The sequence below is a fragment of the Podarcis melisellensis genome (assembly GCF_964234715.1).
Source record: "Podarcis melisellensis genome assembly, chromosome: 13".
Lineage (NCBI taxonomy): Eukaryota > Metazoa > Chordata > Lepidosauria > Squamata > Lacertidae > Podarcis > Podarcis melisellensis.
This window is the reverse complement of record NC_138545.1, coordinates 19991349-20012046: the sequence shown is the minus strand read 5'-3', so window position 1 is coordinate 20012046 and position 20698 is coordinate 19991349. Positions and strand designations below refer to the sequence as shown.

Here is a 20698-nt window from a genome sequence, read left to right as displayed (position 1 = left end):
GCAAACAGTGTGATGCTGTGCACTGTTCATTCCGAAGTAAGCTTTTCAGTGGAGCTTACTCTTGTGTAATGATGTGTAGGATTACAGCCTTATTCTGCTCTTTGAAGACTTTACTGAATCTACTCTCTGCATCCCTGCATCAAGCATTTCTTCCATAGGAGAGCAAGAAGAGATCCTTTGATGTGTGTAAAGATCTGTGGATGGAGGTGCTAATCCAGCCCAGTCATTTGAAAGAGGGACAAAACAAGACACCTGAAACTTCACTTAAAACCCATTACAGGCAAATTAAATCAAGGCAGTAGCTCTGCTCAGATCAGGGTTTATTTTATTTTAAACTTTTATTTATTAAATTTATATGCCACCTTTTTTCTCTAAAGAACTTGAGGTGGCATACATGATTCTCCTATCCCCATTTTATCTTCACAGCAACCCTGTGAGGTAGGATAGGCTGAGACACAGTGACTGGGACTCAATAGCTGAATGGGTCTCAAACCCTTGTTTCCCAGGTCCTAGTCCAACGCCCCAATCATTGCACCACGTTAGCTCACCAATGGCAAAGTTTAGAGTGAGGCAGTCACTGCTTCAGATTCCATGGGGGAGGGTCCTCTTTTATAGACCATTTAAGCCACCTATGGCTACATAGCTGCCATGCATTTAAAGCATATGATTTCCCCTAAAGGATCCTCGGAATTGCCACGGACCTACAATTCCCAGCACCCTTAGCAAACTACAGTTCCCAGTATTCTTTGTGGGGATCCATGTGCCTTCAGTGTATGCTGTGCACACAACCTGTGTCTTTGCCATGAAAGGGAGGAAAGTTCCACCTCCTTTCTCGAGATCTTTTCCATCTCTGGAACAATGAGCCCTCCCGTTAGGTGTTTTGCTACAGTACTGTATGTTTGTTTGTGTGTGTGTGCTCCATCATATTAAAGCTGCTGGACTCTCTAGACACAAACCTGGAGACATTACCAACAAGCAAGTTTCAGCAGAGGCCTACCACCTGAGATTGCATGGCCTGTTCGCACAGGTATAGACAGATGCCCATCCAAAGAAATGGGGCTACAAAGCACAATTATTATTCTTTTGGTAAAACTAAGGTTCTGTGTCCTGCACGCTTAGAACTACACTGCTCTCTCCCAAGAGCAGAGTTACAGGTATGCATTTTCAGGCTGTCAGAGCTCATACTCATTGTTTGGAGGTGGTTGGAAGAGAAAGGAGGGAAATCTATCTCCCTCTCTCCTACGTGGCCACACCTGATCCCTTTTTAATACAGTGCAAGCCTCTTTGCTCATGCACACACACACACACACACACACACACGCAAGCATTTACACACCTTCCTCCCAAAATCACATAATCTCTCAATCGCATACATCTCTCTCCTGCAAAACCGCAGTTGCATCCTCTTCCTGCACACACACCGTGTAAAAACCTTGCACAGATAATATATCCCCACCACAGCCACACACCATCAGCAAATGAAAAACTACCTCCTCTAAACCTCGCAGATAAATGACACAATTTCCCTCTTGCCACAGAGGTCCTATCCCCGGTTAACCCCTCCCACCCAGCTGCTGCACCCCTCCCTGCTGACCCCTTCTCCCCCCACTGCACCCCGCCCCCAAATCCCCACCCCTTTCTCCTGCCTGGGGAGGAGGCGCTGCCTTTGTTCCGCCAAGGGTTAACCCGGATTGTGTCTGTCACCCAGTTGCCCGGATGCTGATGTAAGGGGAGAGCTCGAGAGATCCCTTCAGATTGCAGTGAGAGGAGGCGAAGGACCAGAGCAGAAGAGGCTCTCCACCAGCATCTTTCATCCACGGCAACAGCAGCACCAACAGCAGCATCCTTGGCTGGACCAGCTGGATGATGCTGGTACCCGGACTGTAGCATCCTTCATCCTTCTCTCGCCTCCCTTTCCCTCCCTGATGCCGAGAGCATCCCCCTCCCCCTAAATCCTTCAGGATGCCGGCCCCGGTATTGTCCCTATAGGGGGATATCAGGGGGGCCTTGCCTTGCCGTGCCTCTCCCCTCCCCTCCCCTCCCCACCCCACCCCAAATCCCCCGTCTCTTATTGTTGCTCAGAAGGGTGACAGACAAAAGCCATGTCCGGTGGCAAAGAGGCAGGTGGGGTCCACCCCTACCAGCCACAACAGAGCCAGCAGCATGCTCAGTATGTGGGGCCCTACCGGCTGGAGAAGACACTGGGGAAAGGGCAGACTGGTGAGTACTTGGCACCCTGCTGCTCCTGGAGGTGGGGTGGGGTAGGAGGGGCAACCCCAATGCCACAGAAATGGGTGCGATGGGAGAGCCCAGAGCTTCGTGTGTAGACCAGAAGTGTTTGTCCCATTGCAGAATGAGGGTGGGGAAAGAGATCCGAAAAAGGGAGGGCAGATGCATTTCCTGTTGGGGAAAATAAATTGGCCGCAGTGGTGGTGGTGGTGGTTGGCAAAAGCTGAATTCTTTCCTGTCCTGGAGTTTATTTGGGGAGAGCAAATGGGGAGTCTTGTTTGGGGCCAATGGCATCTAGGTTTAGTAGGTTGTCAGGAGAAGGAGACAACACTTTGGGTGTTGGGGCACCTCTCTCTCTCTCTCTCTCTCTCTCTCTCTCTCTCTCTTACACACTGTTTTATTTGGGAGTGGAGTGTAAATGTTGGAGACTACCAGAAGGGAAAAGGTGTCTTTTAAGAGTTCAAAGGAGTGCATTAATGTTTACCCTGCTGGACTTTATTTGGGGTCCCTGTGCATAGCAGGGAAATAGTTTGCTTTACAGAGGTAGCAGATAGAAGAAACGGGGGAAAGGAAGCGAAAATTTAAAAAAAACAACAACAAATAGGGGCAGGTTTTGAAAGGGGATGTGACCATCCCTGTACTTAGCAGCAAGTGCTGTTTGGGGATAGTTGGGGTCTTAGGATCACAGTGCTTTTGTGGTAGTTGATAGCTAGGTGTGTTTGTGTGTTTTAACACACATTAAATGCCCAGATGGAGCTTGGAAAGGGGAACGCAGCGAGGGCAGCGGTGGATCGACCATATTTTCTGGATGGGTTAGTTTCCGTACCTCTGCCCAGGTGCCTGTGCCCTGGTGGTTGGGGCCTGAAGCAGTTCTGTTTGGGATGAAGCAGTAGCTTAAAAATAATAATGCTGCAATGGCCAAGGTTGGTTGGGGAGGGAGGAAAGCAAGAAGAACCAACTGCTCCAGATATATTCCATACAGATTCCCTACCTCCAACTCCCCCCCCCCCAAAAAAAACACCCCTGTCTGGTCGATGGAGAGACGGGACATACACCCATCTCTGCCTCCCCCCTCCATCTCTATTTTGCCAAGGCTCTGTATTTATGAAGGGGCAATCTATAGGAGAGGCCTATAGATTTCTCTCCCCCCCCCAATACACCAATCTTCTCCTGCTGCAGCACTCTGGATGAATGGAAGAGTGGTGGTTGTTTTTTTTTTTACTCTCTGCAGGGATGCCGATTCGATTGTGCGGTTTAGATTATGGGGCTTGGTTATGAGAGAGATTGCTTGAATAAATGCCTAAAGGCTGGGTAATATGAAAAACCGTCTCCTTCGGCTTCCTTCTCCTCTTTTTCGGCGGCAGTCAGTTGTTGGATGGAAGGATGAGGATGGGAAGCGGCGAGTGCAGGGTGGCGGGGGGGGGGGGGGAGAGAACCATCCATCTCTCTGCAATGATGCAGGAAAACCCAAACCACAAGGCCTCTCTCTTCTCTCTCCTCTCTCAATTTGTGTGTGTCTGTGTGTAGAATGAGTATTGTGGCTTGGAAAGGGGGAAGATTACTGCAGTGGCAGAAAAAGACACGGTGACAGGGGGGAGAAGGAGCTGGGCTATGCTTGTGTGTGTGTGCGTGCATGTTTGGGAGGTGGGGGTTTTTTGGGGGGGCGGTTGTTTTAAGGAATCATAACAATAATAAATATCTGGAGCAGGTGGGTGAAAGAGACAGAAGAGGCAGCAGGGGATAAGGGAGGGCGGGATTTTGCTGAATAATCATTTCTGCACCGTGGCGGCAGGCAGTTCACGCAAAGACATTTCAGGAATCGCAGACGGAATGGGTAGGTGGATGGAGTCTTGCTGGGGGGGTGGATGGGATGAGGCCTGGCTGCATCCCATACCCCAGAAGGAGGGGAGACCAGGAGCAATAGGACAAATGGACGCCTCCTACGGCGGGCGAGAGTTTTCTTGCTCTTCTAATTTTGCTTGCCGCCGTATTTCTAGCAATCTCGTTTCCTCCTTCTCTGAAGGAGTGTTATTATGGTTATGTGAATCCTCAGTTGGCAGGAAACAGCGGAAGTCCAGGCACCAGCAGTGACATGCCCAAGGTCATCTAAGGGATGTTGGTGGCAGAGATAGAAATCAAAAACTGGTCATATCCCTCTTCCTCCTTGGCTATCCTGTTCAGTTTTGGTTTCCCAGACCTGAAGATGCTGAGTAGCGAAATGATAATAACCATGGCCAACTTAACAGTGTTCTCCCACAGGACAGGTCACGCAAGAATTTGGCACTAGCAGTAATCAGAGACCTTAAATTCTGCAACTGGAATAATTAGAGTAGGCTTGTCTCCCCGCACCTCAGTCCATAGTCTCAACAATCTGAGATGCCAGTGGGTTGGATCCAGGTTGTTAAACTTTAGTCTCATTGACTAAATGAACGGGACTTAAGTTAGCCAAGATTAATTTGTCCTATTGATTTCAGTGGGGCTGAAGCTGCCTAGATCCATTGCCCTGGAGTGCCTTGGGCAAGTGTGTCAATCTTGGCTTATTTACTGTTTTTAAGGAATAGAACTGAGCATTGAAAAAATATATAAAAACATATACATATCAACAGACATGGGGGGAGGGAAACCTCATCACTTTATTCACTCTTTTGCTTTCCTTATGCTTCCCACCTTTTAAAAGGCTGTGGGACTCACCTCCCATGTATGATGTCTGGTCTAGGTATACCATAGAAGAGGTTAAGGATGCCCTTTATATATCTTTTCATTCGCAGAATTGGAGTTTATAGATACAAAACCAAACCCAAAGAGAGATGTAAACTCTTAACGTGTGGAATATCTGTAATTTAGGATCGAAACATGGGGAATCCCCACCCCAAGCTCTGATTCAATTTAACAGGGTCACCGGAGGTCAGATAAAATTGCCGGATCCAGCCTATGGATTCCCAGTAGACCAGTCTACTGTTCTGTCCTAAACCATGATGCTCTGTGCCAGATTTGCAAATGCTCCTGCCATCGTTGCTAAGTTCATAAAACGTTGTACTAACCCATATGATCAAACTATTTACTAGAGACAACGCATATTTTCTGGTATGAGCCCTTAGTCAATTCCTTGCTTTTTTGGAGGCAGTGTGTTAAAATTTTGTTAGTGTGTGTTGCTTGAGTTAATTGTTCATTTTCCAGATTTGAGCTGCCGAGTTAGATCTAGAAGTTAACGGTGAATGGGTGGATTTCTTCCTTATGGTGGAAGGCAAGGCTATCAGTGGTCACCAGCGATGATGGCTACACTTTGTCCCCATGGTTTGGAAGCAGTAAGGCTTTTGGGTACCAGTTGCTGGAAACCACAGGAGGGAAGAGTGGTCTTTGTGCTCAGTTCCCTCTTTTCCATGGTGGAAATCTGGTTGGCATCTGGTTGGCCACTGTGAGAACAGGATGCTGGGCTTGACGGGCCATTGGCCTGATCCAGCAGCCTCTTCTTGTGTTCTTATGATGGATGCATCTTGTCCTTAGTGCACAGGTGTGTGTATATGCACGCACACGAAGACGGTGGCACTACCCAGTGACATTTCACTGCCTCCGAAGTATGTTTGGAACTGTTATGACATATTGCAGGCGATTGTGTTTGTCAAATATACTTCCAGCCAAAAGAACAACACCTTTTTTGGCTTTTAAATAAGTGCCTACCGCAAAATACACAGACACAGCATGTAGCAGGGTGAGTGGAGCCTTCAGCAATGTGTCATAGCATGCATGTGTTGGGGCGGCCGGAACAGGATTAGCTTTGAAGTGTCCCTGTTTTCATCTGGGAAATGTTGGTGGGTATGCTAAAAGTCCCTTCCTCCCAGATAAAGAACAAACGGGGGGGGGGAGGGGGGAAGCAGGCCATCCTTCCAAAGAGAGAAGACCTCCAACCAAAGAAAAACTCCGTCCCACCACCCAGCAATTTTCAAAATAAAAATTGTGAGGGTCAGTGGGTGCCGAGAGGAGTTGTATATGGGCGCTATGGTGCCCACGGGCACCACATTGGGGACCTTGGTTGTATCATGTGAACATGGCACTTGTTTCCCCCTCCTGCTCCTATTTACATCCTTAGATATTTGGAAACGGTCTGCACCTGTTCCTGCCCAGTTTGCCTTTTCTCTCCCTGTCCAACTTGTGATCCAGTAAAATAAACATAGCCCCCCATTTGGGGGAAGCGAGGTGGGACTTGATCCATCTTCTGGCTTTTCTGATGGGCTGCAAAGCAAGGTATGACCAGGGTGTGTATGGGGGAGAATCAGAGAATGTAGGGACAGGTTAGCTTGCGGCATATATTCCTATACACAAGGGGCTGTCCTTATTGTTGTGCATCCCCGCCCCCCAGTAAATTAATGTCCACATTTTCCCCTTTTTGTGAGTGCCTTTTTCAAATTTTGCTAGCATATTTCAGGAATTGTCACGATTGAGTCCCTAGACATGAAATCTCTGGAGTGGGTGATTCTAGTGTGCATGCATAAAAATGCAGGCACATGCACACTAAAGGCTCCCGCAGAGAGCACACCTAATGCCATTTCTCACACTGCAGTTCTAAGGTATTTCAAAGTATTGATTGCATAGTGAAGTAGGTTTTTTCCCTAGTGTGTCAGGTTTAAACCAAAAGAACTCCCATCCACCTTGTCTTTGAAATCAGTGAGGGACGGGCTATTGCAGAATAAATAGGCACATCATACCACTGGCATTGAAAAGAGCTCAGCACTATGTAATAGTGGACGGACTGGGGCTTCCAAAGTGAGCTTTGGTAGGATCATAGAGCCAGGAGGTATCCCAAAGGCCATCTAGTCCAAACCCTAACATGTAAGAAACCTGCTGCTTCAGCATCTCTGTAAGGTGACCATCCCGTCTCTGCCTAAAAACCATTCTAAGAAAGGTATCCACTGTCCAACAGTTAACAGCATTAATGTGCATACTTTCGTCTTCAGTGTATAGATTAAAGCTCCCCTCCTTGTAATTTGAATCTGGGTCCTGCCCTGTGTTCTATTGCCTCATTTTTTAAATGATTACATTCCTATTCTGCCTTTTTTCCCAAGGTGGCTCTTCCACCCCATTTTATTTTCACAACAACCCTGTGAGGTTGGTTAGGCTGAGAGGGAGTAGCTGATCCGAGGTCACCCAGTTAGTGGGGATTTGAACCCTGGTCTCCCTGGTCTTAGTTTGACACTCTAACCACTACACCACACTGCCTCTGTGTGCTAATCCTTCACATCTTTGAAGGCGGCTGTCCTACCTGCTCTGTGTTGTCCCTTCTCCAGGCTAAACAGACCTGGCTACATTGCCTGTTCCTTATAGGACTTGATCTCCAGGCCTTGGTCTGGACACACTCCAATTTGTTCATATCTTCCTTAGACTGTGGTGCCCAGAAATGTACACCATGCAGTGGTGAGGTCTGACCAAAGTGTAGGGTGGCCGTGTGTCCTCTGTTACGGAAGGCCATCCTTTGTTTAAAGAACTGTCAGAGGACAGGCCTTTATTTGAAGGCCTGACTGGTCCAAGGCTGGTTTGAAGAGAAAGAAACATCAGAAGGGAGAGCAGGGCAGGCCACCAGGTTTCTCCAGCAACCGTTGCTACCTGTTCAGGCGACTAGACAGGCACACAGTATTGCAGGAATCCTGGAAACTGTAGTTTCCCCCCTTCCAGAACTGCAGTTCCCAGCACCCTACAATTCCCGGGATTCTTTGGAGGAAGTTACGTATGGTGTGCATGTAACCCACAACTCTTCACAGAGACAAGTAGGTTTTTCTCTCTTCCCACTACTCAGTCTCTTCCATCCCTGCCCATTTTTTAATGTTATGTTATTGAGGTATTGTTTTTCTATTTAAGTTATAGTTATCATTTCTACATTTGCATCTTTGATATGCAAATTGGTGTCCTCTTGTGACCTATTTTTTCTTTCCTTTCCTTTTTAAAAAACCATATTTTTTTGCATTTTGTATTTTACATATACAAATGAAATAAAAATATAAACATATAATCCCCTTTGACTCCCCCCCCCACGTGCCATTGCGGATCATAATATAACAAGCTTTTCTACCTTTTTTTGGGCAATGCTTAAATGCCAACCTTACCGGAAGAGAACAGAGTAGTACCACACCAACTGAAAACAGGAGCGTTGCAAGAATGCCCTGGTTTTTGTCTCTCAGAATTTTATTTATTTATTATGTACTTATTGCATTTAAACCACACTTTTCTTCTCCAAAGAGCTTGAGATGGCATGTATGGTTCTCCCTCTCCTGATCCCCACAACAACCCTGTGAGGTAGGCTAGGCTGAGAGCTAGTGACCGGTCCAAGTTCACCCAGTGAACTTCATAGTTCACAGGATTTGAACCCTGGTCTCCCAAATCCTAGTCAAACACTCTGACCACTGTGCTGTGAAACCCTGGATGCCTGACCCCAATGGGATATTCCAAGCTCCCTCCCTGAATTTTCATGTTTCTTTTCTTTTTTTAAGTTAGACCTTTTACTTAAAAGGTGTAAGGAAAAGCAGGCAGGCAGAATTCTACCCAGTTTTACCCAGAAAGAAGTAAACTTGCTCCTGCCTTCCAGTGTCAGGGCCAAAGAGCGCAAAGGCAAGCAGGGTAAAAAGGACAAGCCCATGGCACTTGTTGTTTTTTAATTAAATGTAAATAATGTTCAATATAATGAAATAACTTTGAGCATATCAGACCACCCATATCTGTACTCTGGATGATTTGCAAGGATTCTTTTGGCTTCTGGCTATGGGTTTTTTTGCGGGGGTGGGGTGCAGACATCAAGGTCCTAGAAGGCCACCATCAGTGGCTGGTGGGCTGCATTTTGCTTGGTGGGCTGCAAATTACGCAGCCCTGCTCTAGGCTAAAGACAATCTCTTCCTTCAGCCTTCTTGCATGTGATTTGTCTGGTCTGCTTATTTTGACAGCCGCACCACACCACTATGACACCAGATCTAGCGACTTAGATAGAGTGCGTGTCTTTTTAATTTTTTTATTTTCTGACAGGCTGAAAAGATGTATTTGGGTGTGAGAGGGTTTAACCTTCTTTTTTTCCATGACTCAGTTTGTATTCTCACAATGTGAAGCTGAGTTTCAAGGTCAGAGAGAGCGAGAGAGAGAGCGCACCTTTTGGAAGTTTGTATTTTAAACACACAGACCCTGCCATTGTTGTGAGGCTTCCATAGCTTATTTACCAAAAAATGGTGTGTATTTTCTGACATTTGCTCCTGGTAAACCACTGTCCCTATTTTGCAGTGGTGATGATGGTTTATTTTAGGACGCCTTTGCTTTCTTTCAACCCTGTTAGTAAGTGGGACTTAAAAAACAGGAAGCAGTTATGTCCCTGTTGCTAATACACTCAAAGAACCAATGGATGGCAAGCTGTTGTAGAGTCAACGAGTGGCGTTCAGCTCAGGTTGCCAACTTTTCCAGCTGGCTCCGCAGCTGTGGGTTTGGCAGGGTATTGTATTTATCATATTTTCATCCCGCCCTACTTCAAAGGATCTCAGGGTGGTCTACTGAGTTCTACCTCACTCACACACCTATCTTATCCCCACAACCACCCTGCGAGGTGGGTTGGGGGAGGGGGAGAGATTGAGAGAGAGGCCCAGGATCACCCGGGGAATCATGGCTGAACATGGAACATGGGATTTCTGAATTCTGAATCCAGCACACTGTCCATTGCCCCACACTGGCTCTCATGCTGCCACATGCTGTTGCTTTAAGTAGAATAGGTAAAGGGACCCCTGACCATTAGGTTCAGTCGTGGCCGACTCTGGGGTTGCGGCGCTCATCTCGCTTTATTGGCCGAGATGGTACAGCTTTCGGGTCATGTGGCCAGCATGACTAAGCCGCTTCTGGTGAACCAGAGCAGCGCACAGAAACACCGTTCACCGGTACCTATTTATCTACTTGCACTTTGACGTGCTTTCGAACTGCTAGGTGGGCAGGAGCAGGGACCGAGCAACGGGAGCTCAGCCCATCGCAGGGATTCAAACCACAGAGCTTCTGATCGGCATGTCCTAGGCTCTGTGGTTTAACCCACAGCGCCACCCGTGTCCCTTTTAAGTGGCATAATCCACAGCAATTAGCAGGGGATGATATTTTACTTCTGTGATGGCTCCTCAGGCAGTAGAGCATGAGACTCTGAATCTTGGGGTTGTGGGATTGAGCCCCACGTTGGGCAAAAAGATTCCTGCATTGCAGGGAGATGGCCCTCGTGGTCCCTTCCAACTCTATGATTCTACCTCTGCATGAAGCCAACTGAAGCAGAGGAACCCTACAGGGTGTCCTCCTTGGGGCTGCCCTGCCCGCCACCAGTTGCACAGTGGCGGCTTCTGGCAAGATCTCTCAGAACTCGCGAGAGCTCTGCAAGATCTCACGAGATCTTGCTGGAAGCTGCCACAGACATGCAACCCTGGTAATAATAATAATAATAATAATAATAATAATAATAATAATCTATTACTTATACCCCGCCCATCTGGCCGGGCCTCCTCAGCCACTCTGGGCGACTTCCAAAAGAATATTAAAAACAAAATTAAACATCAAACATTAACAACTTCCCTAAACAGGGGTGTCTTCAGATGTCTTCTAAAAGTCAGATAGCTGTTTATTTCCTTGACATCTGAGGGGGGGCGTTCCACCGGATGGGTGCAACTACCAAGAAGGCCCTCTGCCTGGTTCCCTGTAACCTCACGTCTCGCAGGGAGGGAACCACTAGAAGGCCCTCGGAGCTGGACCTCAGTGTCTGGGCAGAATGGTGGGGGTGGAGACGCTCCTTCAGGTATACTGGGCCAAGGCCGTTTAGGGCTTTAAAGGTCAGCACCAACACTTTGAGGTAGTTGAGGCTATGGTAGCCTGCCAAATGGAGGCTATTATTTGTATAACTTTTTTGCTGGTCAGGCCTGAAGAGGGCACTGAAGCCTAAACCACACATTCCTGGGCTGCTTATCATGCTGTTCTGCTCTCTGGCCCCTGAGGTACCTGATCTGTATATTCCCTGATATGCACACACACTGCCCCATGGCAGGGCGGCACCTAGGGAAAGCCCTTATGGCAGAGGAGGGGAACCTCTCCTAGCCCAAGGGCTGCATTCTGTCCAGGGCCGCCATGAGAGAGCTGAGGGCCAGTGGTGGGCGGGGCCAAAGGCAAAAGTGGGTGGAGCAATCGATGCTGACACACACAGACACACCTGACCCCATCACCTCCATCCAGGAAAGCAAGAGGGATTGTCAGAGTCCACAGACACATTCCAGCCAGGCAAAAACCCTGAAGGAGGAGGCAAAGTAGAATTGGGGGCGTGTGACCTGGGCAGGCCTGTAGAGCTGCATTTGGCACCTGGGCCTGAGGGTCCTCATTCTTGCCCTAGGGGCCCACAATCCCTGGATTCTAGAGGTGTTAGCATAGGAGCATATACCAAGTCTACACTGACTGGCAGCACCTCTCGAAGGTTTCAGGCAGGGGACATTCGCAGCCCTAGCTGGAGATGCCAGGGATTCCACATTACGCATGTGAAGTCGATTCTCTGCCGCTGAGCTTTGCCCGCTACATATATTCAGCATTCATAGAGGATGCTGCCCAGGCCTCTGAACTTCTTGATACCAGAGAGCAAATGTATGGCTACAAGTTTTGGCATGAATAAAGGAAGAACTCAAGAGGTGATGCAGTATGGGCCTAACAATGGGTACCATTGGCTCCCAGAGCCCAGCTAGGTTTGCTGGGCAATTGTGTATGTCAACCGCATTTTGCCTTGTTCACATATAAAGTGGAAGCGAGATCTACCTTTTATGCCATAAAGGAGCATCTGAGGGAGCAGAGAAACCCGTTTCCTCTCCAGCCTTACCTCTCTTGCTTGGCTCTCTTCTGGTATAGGGGATGGCGGGGGGCAGGGCGGTGGCGGGGGGACTGCTGTTCGGGGAACAGCTCAAATTCAGTGTTAGACCATCCACTGCATGCAGAAGGGCCCCAAATATTTATGAATATGGAATTCATGCCAGCAGCATCTCCAGAAAGCGCTAGGAATGTCCCCTGCTTCAAACTCTGGAGAGCCTTGGCTAGTGAACATAGACAATACTGAGCTACAGGAGGTGGATCAAGGCTCCGACTCAAATCCTTTCACTCAGCCTGATGTGTTTGCAGGGAGATCAGACGTTGCTGACAATCTGATGGGCATTTTTATTTGTTTGCGGAGTGGTTAGATGACGCCCCACGCTTTCCAGTCACTCTCCTTATGGCAGAAAGTCTGGTCCTTTTGTGGGGAAGTGGGTTAGTTGGCACAAGACCTCCCAGTCAACTCTTAATTGCGCAGCCTGAATTGGCTGGTAGGTAATTGAATTCCACCCAGGAAGAGTGACAGTCTAGAAGTGCCCTTGGTGTAAGGCAGCCTTCTATGTCCTTATGCTTAAAAGCAGCAGAGTGTGTCAAGGTAAGGCAGGGAAGCATGATGGAATTTTTGCTCCCTTCTTTCTTTCTGTGTCAGGCATGCAGCCTCCCTACCTCCACAATTCCTGCTTGCTTTATGAAGAGGCCAAGCATGTATTTCACATGTGTTTGCCCAGCACACAAAGTTTGGCCCCAAGATGTAAGACCCTGGGCTGAGAAGAACAGGGAATGGAGGAAGAGTCTTGCCCTACAATGTTTTGTGCACGCTCCTGTTTATTCTGCATGCAGTCCTCTCCCAGTGCTGGTTTGCAAAGTGGTGTACACACAGTGTTAGCCACAATGCAAATCTATCCAGTCATTTCTTCTGAAATATTGTATTTGAGGCATCCTCTTCCAAAACCAGCTTCAATCCAAACCGAGCTGCATTTCAAGCAGGTAATGTGCACACAGCCTGTGTTTCTATCCAGCCCTATTTGCTAGGTGAGAGAGGAGGGTATATAAGTGAGGCAGGGGCCATTTGAAACTCACCACCAGTCCTCTTGGCTGGCAGTTAAAATTTTGCTTTCTCCAGAATTACCCATGTGATCATAGGCCTTTATCTCAGGGATCTGCTGATCCCAGGTGAGGTGTCTAAAAAATCCCTACAAGGCCTGTTATTGACGGAACTTGTTACTGATGCCAGGCTCAAGCTAAACTGGAGGTACTCCTTGAGCAAGGGACAAGGGTCGTCCAGGATAAATTCCCCCTCCTCAAATTCACCATATTCCTTCTCCTGTGGGACAGGGCAGTATGGGCAAAAGTGGAGCAGGTTGATGGCAACATTTTTAAACGGAATCCCCTGTAACGACCACTTGTTTATCTCATATATGCCATCCATTTTATCACAAGGGACCGCTTTGACACTTGACTTTGAAAAGGGATTTGTCTTGTTTAGAAGGGGAACAAACCGTCCTAACCCAGCCTTTTTCAGCTGTGCTGATTGGGGTTGATGGCAGTCGTAGGATGCCTCCAGACTGTCAATATTTTGCAGAAGGGATTCAAGCGCCTATCAAGAAATTGTTGGCTTTGCATAATTAAAGTGGATTAAAGCACTCTGTTGCCCTAGCACTAGTCCACTTTTAAAAAGTAGCCAACTTTTTGCAGTTAGGAAAGTGACGGGGAAATGTTGAATGAACAAACGACTAAGGCGAAGACATATAAACTCCACACAAGCAAATCAGAACGAATGCTCATTGTTGTATAACAATGTCCCCAGTAGATTGGGACAAATGCTTAGTAAAGACTGGATTATAATCTGATCTCCACATAAACTTTGTGCAAGCAAATCAGGGTGAATGCTCAATAAATAAATCATCTGGAAGAATACATAGTCCCAAATATCTGAGGGGAGTCAGGTTGGAAAAAGTTGTACTAACCTTATGGGTTAGGCCAAATTATTGTGAGCTAATAATTTTGATGAGCTAATTTGGAAGGCTGGTATAGAGTATCCTTTGTTAGGGCACAATGGTGGGCTAGATCAGAGCCTGTTATCCAACAGCTTGTGGACTGATTCTAGTCTGTGAAATAATTTTTTAGCAGTTTTAGTAATCTCATTACATTCAATGCCCCTTTCAGACATAAGGTGTATTTTGGAGCCGTAGGACAGGCACTGATCTGGGATAATTTGAGGGCAGCTGTTTCTAATTCATAGGATTTATTTGAGAACTCCACTCTTTAGAAGTCCTTACAGTGATTCATCCTTTGCAAGGGCAGGGAATAGGCAGGGAATCTGAATTAATTGGGGATCCATTCATTACGTCTGGGAACCTGAGAAATAGTGACAGTATTCAGTCTCTCTTTTGTGTGGTGAAAGGTACTGTTCTATAGTTGCCATCATGTATAGGGCGCACTGCCGGGCATATTTAATTAAAAATGAGAAAAACAAAAATATTCCCAACTCCTGCAAAATAAGTATTTAGTAGCCTGGTCCAGAGTTTATGCTGTCCGTTGAATGTTGAGCTGAAATATAACTGTTGAGTAACAGATGAAACTTTCGCTCTGGAAAAATAATAAAATATTATTATACTGTACAAAATAGAGAGAGAGAGAGATGATGCAAATGCTACCAGTTCTTTTTAACTGGTGATACCAGGAATTGAACATGGGATGTCCTGTACGTGAAGTGTGGCTCTGCCACTGAGCTATGGCCCCTCTCTCCATGATCCAGGTGGCTTCATTACCTGCCCTCCCCATCCTTAGAATGTACTCACAGTCAGAGTGCCTGATGGGCAGAGGAAGGTCCAGCTCTGTTTCCTGCAAGGGCAAACTGACTCTGTATGAGCTTCTGCTGAAACCTACTACTCCTTGAGAAAGCGGGGAGTACAGAAAGCAGCATAATGAACATGGTCCCTTCCATGTGAATTGGGAGCACGATGTCTTCCAAAGTATTCTTGAAACACATTGACACCAGAATTTAAGCATTTCCTTGCACATCAGCAACAGATACTGTGAGACACTCCCTGCCATCAGGGGAAGCACTGATTTCCTTTGGATAAGATCGCAGAAGAGTTTGGCTGTAATCCTACACGGCATTTGCCTGGAAGTAAGCGCAGGTGGCGCTGTGGTGTAAACCACTGAGCCTTGGGTTTGCTGATCGCAAGGTCGGTGGTTTGAATCCCTGCGACGGGGTGAGCTCCCGTTACTTGGTCCCAGCTCCTGCCCACCTAGCAGTTCGAAAGTATGCCAAAAAGGACAAGTAGATAAATAGGTACTGCTCCGGCAGGAAGGGAAATGGCGTTTCTGTGTGCTGCTCTGGTTTCGTCAGAAGTGGCTTAGTCATGTTGGCCACATGACCCGGAAAAACTGTCTGCGGACAAATGTCAGCTCCCTTGACCTGTAAAGCGAGATGAGCGCCGCAACCCCAGAGTCGTTCGCTACCGGACTTAACTGTCAGGGGTCCTTTGCCTTTACCTTTTAGGTTGAATGCAGTGAGGCTTACTTTCAGGCAGACAGACCGAGGATTGTGGCATAAAGGTCTCTTTCTAATATTTACATTGTTTGCAAATGTGCTGGGAGATCAGAGGTGTAAACAAAGCTCACTGTGTTCAGTAAGTGTGCACAGAAAGTGTGCCTTAGGTCCCTATGTTGCTTTCATTTGTGCAAGCCTCTAGTCATGGCATTAATCACTCCAAAGTACTAAAAAAAAAAGTAAAGGACCACCCCGTTGCAGCCCTTAAGCTGCCTACGGTGTATGATCAAAGTAACCCAATACAAGAGGTGGGGAATATGTGACCCTCCAGATGTTGCTGAACTACAACTCCCATCAGCCTCAGCAAACATGGCCAGTGGGCAGGGATGATGGAAACTGTAGTCCAGCAACATCTTAAGGCCTACAGGTTCCCCCCTGCTCTGTACAGAGGAAGTACATTTTGCACCTTATAAAGGGGATACATTTGGTGGGAAGGAAATTTGACTTAGATCATCATTAACCTGCTTTGCATTGTTAGGATGTGCTGCATTGTGACAGATCTTCTCTGGCGCTTCTTTTCGTTTCCATAGGTCTGGTGAAGCTGGGCGTACACTGCATCACAGGGCAGAAAGTGGCGATTAAGATTGTGAACCGGGAAAAGCTTTCGGAGTCAGTACTGATGAAGGTGAGCATGTGGGTTTGTTTGTTGGGAATGGTGTAAGGGCAGCGAAAATGAAAATGGAAGCAGGTGGAGATGAATGTGCAAGCCAGATATAGATATATATCTATATATATCTATCTCTATCTCTATCATCTCTATCTCTATCTCTATCTCTATCTATCTCTCTATATCTATCTATCATCTATCTATCATCTATCTATCTATCATCTATCTATCTATCTATCTATCTATCTATCATCTATCTATCTATCATCTATCAATCATCTATCTATCTAGTCTCAGTCTCTCCACTTCATCTTTACAGAAATTTCAACCCAGGTTGCCTTGCCAGATGTGGTCAGACACATTCACAGCCTACACAGCATGGCTTGAAATGAATTTACTAGCATGTGGCACTGTGGGTTAAACCACAGAGCCTAGGACTTGCTGATCAGAAGGTCGGCAGTTCGAATCCCCGCGACGGGGTGAGCTCCCGTTGCCCGGAAGCTGTACACCGGCTCCCTCGGCTAATAAAGCGAGATGAGCGCCGCAACCCCAGAGTCAGCCATGACTGGACCTAATGGTCAGGGATCCCTTTACCTTTTACCTCACTGCAGAGAGAAGTGCAAAACACTATCATACTCTCGCCAAATGCAGACATTGGTGAGTTAGAAAGCAGGAAGAAGATGCAGAAACTAGTAAAAAATGCCGAGCTTGTTTGTTGTTTGTTTGATTTGGATGTCATAAGAGCGGTACCTCCTCTTGAAGGATTGACCCTCTAAATTCCTTGGCTGAAAACGAGAGCTGAGAAAGCGCAGAAAATAAAGCAAGATTAAAAATGGGCGAGCTCACGCGGTTCCCGTATTCCAGACTTATTTTGCCAGATGTCACATGATACAGAAGGCCTGCCTTGTTTCTGGACCAGCATCCTTTGCAAGGTTTAGCGTGAGCTGATGGCATCACCAGCCTTCATCAGTATACCAGGCCTCAGTCCAGGACTTTGACTTAGTCCACATGGCAGCAGTTTAATCACATGGTGCGGATCAGCTTAGTTGGAGCATTTCCCCCTCGCGCTGGTGTGATTTCTCCCCCCCTTTCCTGAAGTTTGTGCTGACATGGAGAAAATCCCTGAATGACGAGCTGCTCCACATGCCATGTGATATTAGCTATGCTATGGAGCAGTTTTGAGCAGTTTTTCTGTGGAGGCTGTAACATGTAAAGAACACACACAGAAACCCCTGTCCATTTGTCAGACCGTGGGAGAAAAGGAGCTTGAAGCTTTGAAACGAACAGTGAAGATGTTTCTCAGTACGCCCTCACTTGCCACTCGCCAAGGCCAGAACGAAACGTTCAGCAGTTGACACAGTCCCATGTCCCCTTCTGATATACCAGGTGGGGTGGGGAGGGGAGGCTTTGCACACCCGGAGGCATACGCAAGATTGGAAGCGCCGTGTCTGGCAATATCCGGTGGTGCCCCAGCAGAGGCAGGCTGGCAAGCTGGAGACAGACAGGCTAGGAGCCGAAATCTGGAGATAAAAATGGGGGACCAGGTGGCCTCCCTCTGCAAGACATTGCCAGGCTGAAAGAAATCAGCAGGTCTGCAAGCCTTTGGGCTGCTTCAGTTGACCTATTTATGGAGTATTTGCCTTGATTTGCTTGCACAAAGTTTATGTGGAGTTTAGATTATAATCTGGCATTTATTCTGATTTGGTTGTGGAGAGGTTACATGAAGATGAGCATTCATTCTGACTTGCTTGTGGGGCATTTATACTTCCCATGAATCATTTGTTTATTCTACGCTTATAAACACCTTTCTGCATCATTTCGCTAACTGCAAAGAGGCTGATTATTTTTTAAGTGGATTTGTTGCACCAGGGTGACAGAGCTCTTTGATTGCACAAACCTCAATTTCCCAGTTTAGGTTTGGGGTCACGAAGAGTCGGACACGACTAAATGACTAAACAACAACAAATTTCCCAAAATGTTTGACTCCCTCCTGCAAATACAATCTATAGGCACCTTAAATATCCCTCAATATCATCAGGTTGGCCCAGCAGCAGCATCTGACTTCCTAGGCTTGAAGGATCATGGGCTGTCATGTCAAACTCCTGGCTGGAGGGACCTGTACTTACTTATTTATTCAATTTAATATACCGCCCTTTATCAAAAGGTCTTGGGGTGGTGTTCTCTTAGACTAGCAGCCTCGGTGGCCGTGTGAGCCACTGCCTGGTTTAAAGGACTCCTTGGTCAATATTTGTAGTGCTGAACATCAAAAGTTGTAGAATCCATGCCATAAATTTAAGGCACATTGCTCCCCCTCACAAAAGAAATACTGGGAACTGTAGTTCACCCCTCACAGAGTTACAACTCTCAGCACCCCTACAGTTGCTATATTTCAAAAAGTAAAAACCAGACAAACCCCAAAGTTGTGGAGCTCCCCCCCCCCCCATGCCTAAGAAACACAATTTTTCGATTGACTTGCCTAAGATCCAGGACAAAGCTCCGCCTTCTGGAAATTCCCCCTGGACGTCAATTCCGCCTATGTGCTTTAAATGTGCATATGATGTGGATATAACCCACAGTTTCTATCAGAGCTTTAGACACAGCCAACCTGGCTTGTCTTTCTACTTTCTATTGAGTCACATCCACCACTGTCCGTTTTTTATTTTGTTTGATTGTTTGATTGAGACCTCCTCCAGCTGGCTGGAAACCCACTCCAGGCATCTTGCACAAATAATACCTCATAAATTATTTCAAACTCTCTTCTTTCACGGAGAACCCAGGAGGAAGCTCCTCTTCTGTAGATCCTAGGACATGGGCAGTGCTCAAAAGAGTTTGTTCTTTACCCCCTGTATATAACCACACATGCATTCTCTCCCTCTTCCCTTCTAGGTGGAGCGGGAAATTGCCATTCTGAAGCTGATTGAACACCCCCATGTGCTCAAACTCCATGATGTCTACGAGAACAAAAAATATTTGTAGGTATTTATTTGCAGATGGCCTCCCTCTCCCCCCAGCCCCCCCCCCCATGTTCACATGTCCCCATCAGAGTGGAGCAGAGCTTCCTATGAGCAAATCATTTCATAGCTTGAATGGGGGGTGGGGGGGTAGTGTACTTTGTTTGTTGATATATCTGCTGAGGATCCTCTTTCCAGGACAAATTCTGGGGATCCCTTCCAGTCATGGTTATAGCCACAGGGGATTCTGGTCCACCTCAGGGATATTCTAAACTTCTTCCCTGAACATTCTGCTTCCTTAAAAGCAAAACAAAACATGCTAAAGCTGCAATCCTAAAGCTAATCTGGGAGTAAGCTTGGTTGATTTAGATGGGCCTTACTCCCAGGTAAGTGGGGTAGTGGTGGTGGTTGTTGCTGCTGCTGTTATTATCATTATTTTCCCCAGTGCTTTTTTCGGGGAGGGGGTGCAGGGGGATGCATACCCCTAAACCATGGGTGGGCAAACTAAGGCCTGGGGGCCGGATTCGGCCCAATTGCCTTCTAAATCCGGCCTGCAGACGGTCCAGGAATCAGTGTATTTTTACATGAGTAGAATGTGTCCTTTTATTTAAAATGCACCTCTGGGTTATTTGTGGGGCATAAGAATTCGTTCATTTATTATTATTTTTTCAAAATAGAGTCCGGGCCCCCCCCCCAAGGTCTGAGGGACAGTGGAAAAAGTTTGCTGACCCCTGCCCTAAACATTTTATGAATCTAAGTTTGCCCTCATTTAGGGGAAGTATTTCAATGTGAGTAGGAAAATGAGAGTACCCCTAAGAAAAAAAGCACTGGTTTCCTCCCCAAATAATCCTGGGAACTGTAGTTTACCCCCTCACAGAACTACAATTCCCAGCACCCTCATCAAACTATGGTTGCCAGGAATCTTTGGGAGAAGTCACATGTTTTAAATGTGCGGTGTGTTTGTATGCTTAGCCTCCTTCCCTTTTACCTGTGGAGAGATGAGGAAAAAGCATGCTGGCAGGGTTATACTGAATTGCTCCCTAAAGGCCATGTTAACGTTGAACAACTTACAAAACAAACAGTTACGACCTTCCACGACTCCCTCTTAATAAAAAAAGCAGCCACAAGAGGTCCTGAGCGGGATCGGGGCATTGGTGCAGCGAAGGGAACTTAATTATTTGACCTTGCGCTGCTTCCTTGCCAAAAATCCCCTTCATAATAGCATCTTCAGGGACAAATAGCAGCTTTTTTCGTTGTTGTTAAGAAAGGGGGCTGCTGGGCCTTAATCACTTCTTAAAAGGAGCGTGCTTAATATAATAATACGAAGTCTGACCCTGAGAAGTAATTTTAAAAGTGGTTAGGCGGCTGGCCGTCTATGTTTCTGGCTGTTTTGCAATGATTTCCCCTCCCTTGCTGCAACTGTGTTTCTGGCTTTGGGCCTACTTTGGTGTGCTCGCCAGGCCATACATATGGCTTCTGGAAGCCAGGATGCCAACATGTGATAAATAATAGCTGGGGCCT

General features: G+C 46.9%; 1 protein-coding gene and 1 long non-coding RNA gene across 6 annotated transcripts in view; one reads left to right on the top strand and one right to left on the bottom strand.

The window, feature by feature from the left end:
* The window catches only part of BRSK1 (BR serine/threonine kinase 1), a 54516-nt gene that overhangs the window by 7684 nt on the left and 26134 nt on the right, over positions 1-20698 (top strand). For 3 of the 5 annotated variants that reach the window (XM_081885924.1, XM_081885921.1, XM_081885926.1), the window contains 3 exons: positions 1709-2220; positions 16150-16244; positions 19113-19198. In XM_081885924.1, coding sequence (XP_081742050.1) covers positions 2103-2220; positions 16150-16244; positions 19113-19198 — 299 coding nt within the window. In that variant the 5' untranslated portion in view covers positions 1709-2102. Of the gene's footprint in view, positions 1-1708; positions 2221-16149; positions 16245-19112; positions 19203-20698 lie in introns of those variants that run through there. The other 2 variants (XM_081885925.1, XM_081885927.1) reach the window with 2 other exon arrangements.
* Positions 18896-20612, bottom strand: LOC309355346. The gene is made up of 2 exons (XR_014162509.1): positions 20511-20612; positions 18896-19177 (listed from the first exon to the last, which is right to left on the bottom strand). It is a non-coding gene; the product is annotated as an uncharacterized lncRNA (long non-coding RNA).